Source organism: Eucalyptus grandis, chromosome 8, assembly GCF_016545825.1.
Source record: "Eucalyptus grandis isolate ANBG69807.140 chromosome 8, ASM1654582v1, whole genome shotgun sequence".
Classification (NCBI taxonomy): Eukaryota; Viridiplantae; Streptophyta; class Magnoliopsida; order Myrtales; family Myrtaceae; genus Eucalyptus; species Eucalyptus grandis.
In genome coordinates this window covers 59,674,741-59,679,466 of record NC_052619.1, presented here as the reverse complement: position 1 = coordinate 59,679,466, position 4,726 = coordinate 59,674,741, and the positions used below count along the sequence as shown (strand labels likewise).

The 4,726-nt window shown below is 45.4% G+C and overlaps 1 protein-coding gene across 1 annotated transcript; it reads right to left on the bottom strand.

Annotated features, from left to right (window-relative positions):
- Positions 1 to 3,749: 3,749 nt before the first annotated feature.
- On the bottom strand, positions 3,750 to 4,121 carry LOC120287414 (phosphoenolpyruvate carboxylase kinase 2-like). The gene has a single exon (XM_039300200.1). It carries the CDS (start codon positions 4,119 to 4,121, stop codon positions 3,750 to 3,752), a length of 372 nt encoding a protein of 123 aa, XP_039156134.1.
- Positions 4,122 to 4,726: the final 605 nt, after the last annotated feature.

Below are 4,726 nucleotides of genomic sequence, written 5' to 3'. Positions count from 1 at the left end.
TACCAAAACCAAGCTTAACCAACACCAAAACAGACACTTAAATTTCGACGAATCTCCGGAGCATATAGAACATCATGTAGGAACAAGTTGCGTCCACCACGCATGTTCAATTGGCAAGTGCCAATCCATTTAACTTCATCTCTGGAGTTATTTCCTACATAAATCCACTTAGTTCCAGTTAATACTCGTCGGAATTCCACGAAGGATCATCTATCCTTTGCTACATGGTCTGCAGCTCCCGAATCTATAGTCCACAAAGGATTGGATTCAGCCAATAATTCAGAACTTGAAACATAAGCAAAGTTCTCAAAAGTACAAGAGGTGTGTACCTTCTTTGGCTCACAACAGTCGCGAGCATAGTGACCCTTCTTGTCACAATTGTAACACCTCACCCTTGACATTTTCTTCACTTGATGACGTTTTCCTCTCTTGTGTTGGTTAACTCTTGATCTCTTGTAATAAGGACTTGATCCTTTGCATTCCCACATATTGAACGAATCAATACGTTTGCGCTTAGAGCTCAAAGCCCTTTCTGAGCTAGAACTAGCATTGCAAATATCTATTTTCGGCTCACATGCTGTTAAGCGGTCCTCTTCCAGCTCAAGGTGGCGCACAGCATCCTCAAGATCTTCCATAACATGGTCAAGAGCTTCTAGTGCTTCTTGCTTTTCCAGCACATATTGAATCTTAATATTCAATATTTCACAATTGTTGCCATTCATATCAGCAATTACGTTCTTAGTTGCTGAAATCATTAATCTGAACACATCAGACATATATGTACGAATAATTAATGCCTATCATTTATGCATCCCTATTTGCACAGACCCATCATATTAATTAATAATTTCAAGTAAGGTTTCAGAATCAAAAGGTCACTACGTTTCCAATCATCCTCCAAAAATCCTAACTTAAAACTATTATTAATATAATTGTCTTATGCAAAATAAATTTTATGAAGTTACAAAAACTTCTATAACTACCCACATCTAACTATCCACATCAATCAGCAATTAGCAGAAAACAACAGATAATTGATATCCAATAAAACAATAATGCTTTCAACATAATACAACAATCCATTACACTAAGTAATATGTCCAAAAAGAAATATCAACATAGAAAGAGATATTCAACACTCAAAAACATCTCAAACTAATATAAGAAATAAATAGGGAAAGTCCCTTCTAATCTATCAGTCAAAGTATCTGAGAAAACTGAAGGCACATTTGCCAACCATGGAAAAACTTTTGGAGAGCTCTCATGTTGCTACCAAGGCGCATTCACTCTGCGCCATGTGGCGCTTAATCTAAGGGTTGAAGTTTTAGCCAACTCAATCCTATAATGCTCTCTTACAAAAGCTTCCACTAGCCTCCTATAACCCGGGACCACGTTGACCTCCCATAGCCGATCTAATACTGTTTGCCATTCAGGTGGAAGAGTGTTCATCAAAGCCGGCACCTTCTCAAAATCCGGCATGAGATAACCATTCCAGATGATTTCTTGTATCATCTGATTGACCCTGACCACGTGTGATACTAAATCACCGTCATGCCACCGATAATCAGCTAACTCTTTCATCAGCCTTTTCAGTCTAGCTCTTCCTTCGTCCGTTCGGGATTGCGGGTATCCTTGCATAACGCATCATAGTTCCCGCAACAAATGCGAGAACCAATAAATGGATCACCTATAATCCACAATAAACAAAATGGAAAATACATAATTTTCCACGATTCATGCAACAAATGCAGAATAAAAAATGGATTACCTCTAACCCACACAGACATAATTGAAAAAGAAACAATTTTTTTTTTTTGGTCAACGGTCGTCGGTCAACGGTCGCCGGTTGTTGGACGTCGGACCGGACAGGCCGGTCGGTCTGGTTCGGGCGAACCAATGGCACGTGCCGCGTGCGTGCCGGGCATCCGCGCTTCAGGTCGGGTCGGGTCACCGACCGGTGATCGCCCGGCCAAAGTCGTCGGCGCTGACGTCAGCGATGACGTCATCCCAGCGGTTACCGACCGTTGGATGACGTCATGCTGACATCAGCACGCATTGGTCCGCCGACCGGCGCGTGCCAGTTCGCCGCCGGCGTCGCGCACGTGCCGGTTCGGTGACCGGCGCGTGGGACGCATGCGCTGGCCGATGCCAGCGCTTCGGGCGCGTCGCGCCCACACGCAGCGGCTTCTGGCCGCGCGTGTGGGTGTGTGCGGCATCTCCCGGCGGCGCACGACATGTCGCTAGACTCGCCTCGACGACCTCTTTCACCCAATGCCTTCAGAAATTGATTTCGAGTCACGGAAAATCGAAAAAATGGAGGAACAACGCTCGGGTGTCGGGATTTCTCGCCCCGATCCGTACGGCCGAAAATTTTCGCGAAAAATCAATAAAAAAGCATCAAATAGGTCGAGAAAACGTGAACTAGGGCTCTGATACCAATGTTAGGAATAACGATCCCTCGAAAACCGGATTCGACACTAAATCGAACCCCTAAAGCAATGCGGAAGACGAAACCCGGAAAAACACATATCACCGATCGTAAAGCACACCACGGATTCGAGCGTACCTTGTTAGCCACAGATTAGACACCGACGCCGATAAGAGGAAGAGAATTTGGCCCTGTTCGATCCTATTCGATCCGACGACACCTTGAAGGGGAGAAAATAGTGGCCTTATGCTTACTGTTCTTTTTGGAGAGAGAGAGAGCGTTGGAGAGGACGTACGTACGTTATGCGCCAAAAAGTGCGTCCTCTCTCTCTCATCCCTTTTATACCTTCCCCCATCCACGGGCTCTATTCCCGTGGGCCGGGCCTTTTGGGCCCAGCATGGGCGGATGGGCCTTAAGCCCATCATCAATTAAAACCATCAGCCACAAAAGGCCCTCGTTGGGAATTTGTTAGTATCTTTGTAAGGGCCCTCCCTCGCTGGGAACCTCAGGTTCCCTCTCAACACTGCCTCGAAGACCCCATAATCATCACGCACAACACCACCCCAACTGTTGTAAAATAAGGCAGAAACTAAGTGAATCTTGCATCATAACACTAGAGATTTATGTCATCCAATCGGTATATCAATACCTGCTCCATTAAGAGAGCGAGCGGTAAATAATACAAAATCCTAGATTACGCTTAAATTCACAGTGTTAACACAGAAGACATCTCGATTGGATGTAAACCGTACAGAACAATATATCACCTTGTGTTCGGCTTGTCTCTAAGGCTCCACCGTGATGCTTTCTCGAGTCCGCGGTCAAAGCACCTTCCAGAGCCCTCCGTTGCGGCGTCGAAGTAAAACCACCAAAGTTCGTCCTTTTTCTATTTCTTTTATGCGGCTGAAAAATCAAGAAAAATAAACCCTCTTCGTCATATGCCTGATCAACAGTTGCGTCACTTGTGCGGCCTTCAGAGTAGTCAACATCTTAATTGATCATTTGGGATATTTACATATTTGCCACCTTTCCAAAGATAAAATAGATAAATTAAAGTAGCAACCCTTATCTTGGTTCAATAGGAGGACTCCAATAAGTTTACCAATCAAGAATTCCGGTCCAACTCATCTGATTCGGATCGGGTCTCCAACTCGATACTATAATTTAACACCGGCACTCCTCATGTCCACCGCCTCGCCATTCTCCCTCCCCATCAGCTCCTCCAGTGCATCGTAGTACGGCATTCGCATGGCACCTTCCACGGACCCGCCCTCATGTGACCGGGCCGCTGAGCTGAAGTCCGCCAGCTTCGGGGCGTCCCTCAAATCCAAGAGCACGTTTCGGGCTTCACGTCCTGGTGAACGACACTCAGGGGGAGGCAATGCATGAGGGCGCGGAGGAGTTGCCCCATGCACGCGGTGGCCTCAGGCTCGGGGAGGGCCTCACGGGACAATATGCGGTCGTAGCGAGTGTCTGGTTCGTAGAGCTCCAGCATGAGGGAGAGGCGGTCGTCGGTCTCGTGGCCGTCGAGGATCCGGAGGATGTGAGGGTGAGGGGAAAGGAGGGTCATGAGCTTGGGTTCGTTGACGAGGCATTGGCGGTAAGTGGCGTTGGAGGGACCGCGCTTGTCAATGACCTTGTAGGCGGCGAAGGAGATGCAGCGGAATATGGTGCCGAAGCGGCGGCGGCCCATTTCGTTTGACACCTGTTATGTGCTCAAGTTTTTTGCTCGTCATGGGCATTTTTCTATATCCGTTTATTCTCCGTCTTTATCTAATTTGATTTCGTCACAGCGGGTGACTTTGCTTTTAATGGGAGGCAATATGTTTCTTCTATTTCGAATAGGCCAACGACATTCATCGTGCGACGGGAGACATGGAGAGATTGTCTCGAGTTGAGATAAATGGTTTTTAGTCGCATTTACAAGTTAGTTATATAACTCATTCCCCTAGCAAAATGATTTATGTAATACGTAGTAAAAGATTTCTGAAAAAGATGTGACAATTTTGTCATAAAAAATTCAAACGGACGGATCATATTAAACATGAATCGAAAAGTCTGTCGTATTACTTGTTTAATTATAATTTGTAATTAATCTTTAAGGTTAAGTTATTGTTATTCTACTTTTAATTTAACTTGATTCTTGTCCCTTTATGAGAGTGGATGCGTGCCATGAAAAAAAAGGGATGAATTGAGACGACCAGTACTGGTCGAAGCAGGGAATTTAATGTTTAGTTAAACATCATCAAGGGAGGGTGATGAGCCGCGTTTCTCCCTGAATGATATAAAGGACAAAAC

What these genes read in the sequence shown, in the direction of transcription:
- LOC120287414 (XM_039300200.1), bottom strand. Translation starts at nt 4,121, where the DNA reads ATGGGCCGCCGCCGCTTCGGCACCATATTCCGCTGCATCTCCTTCGCC.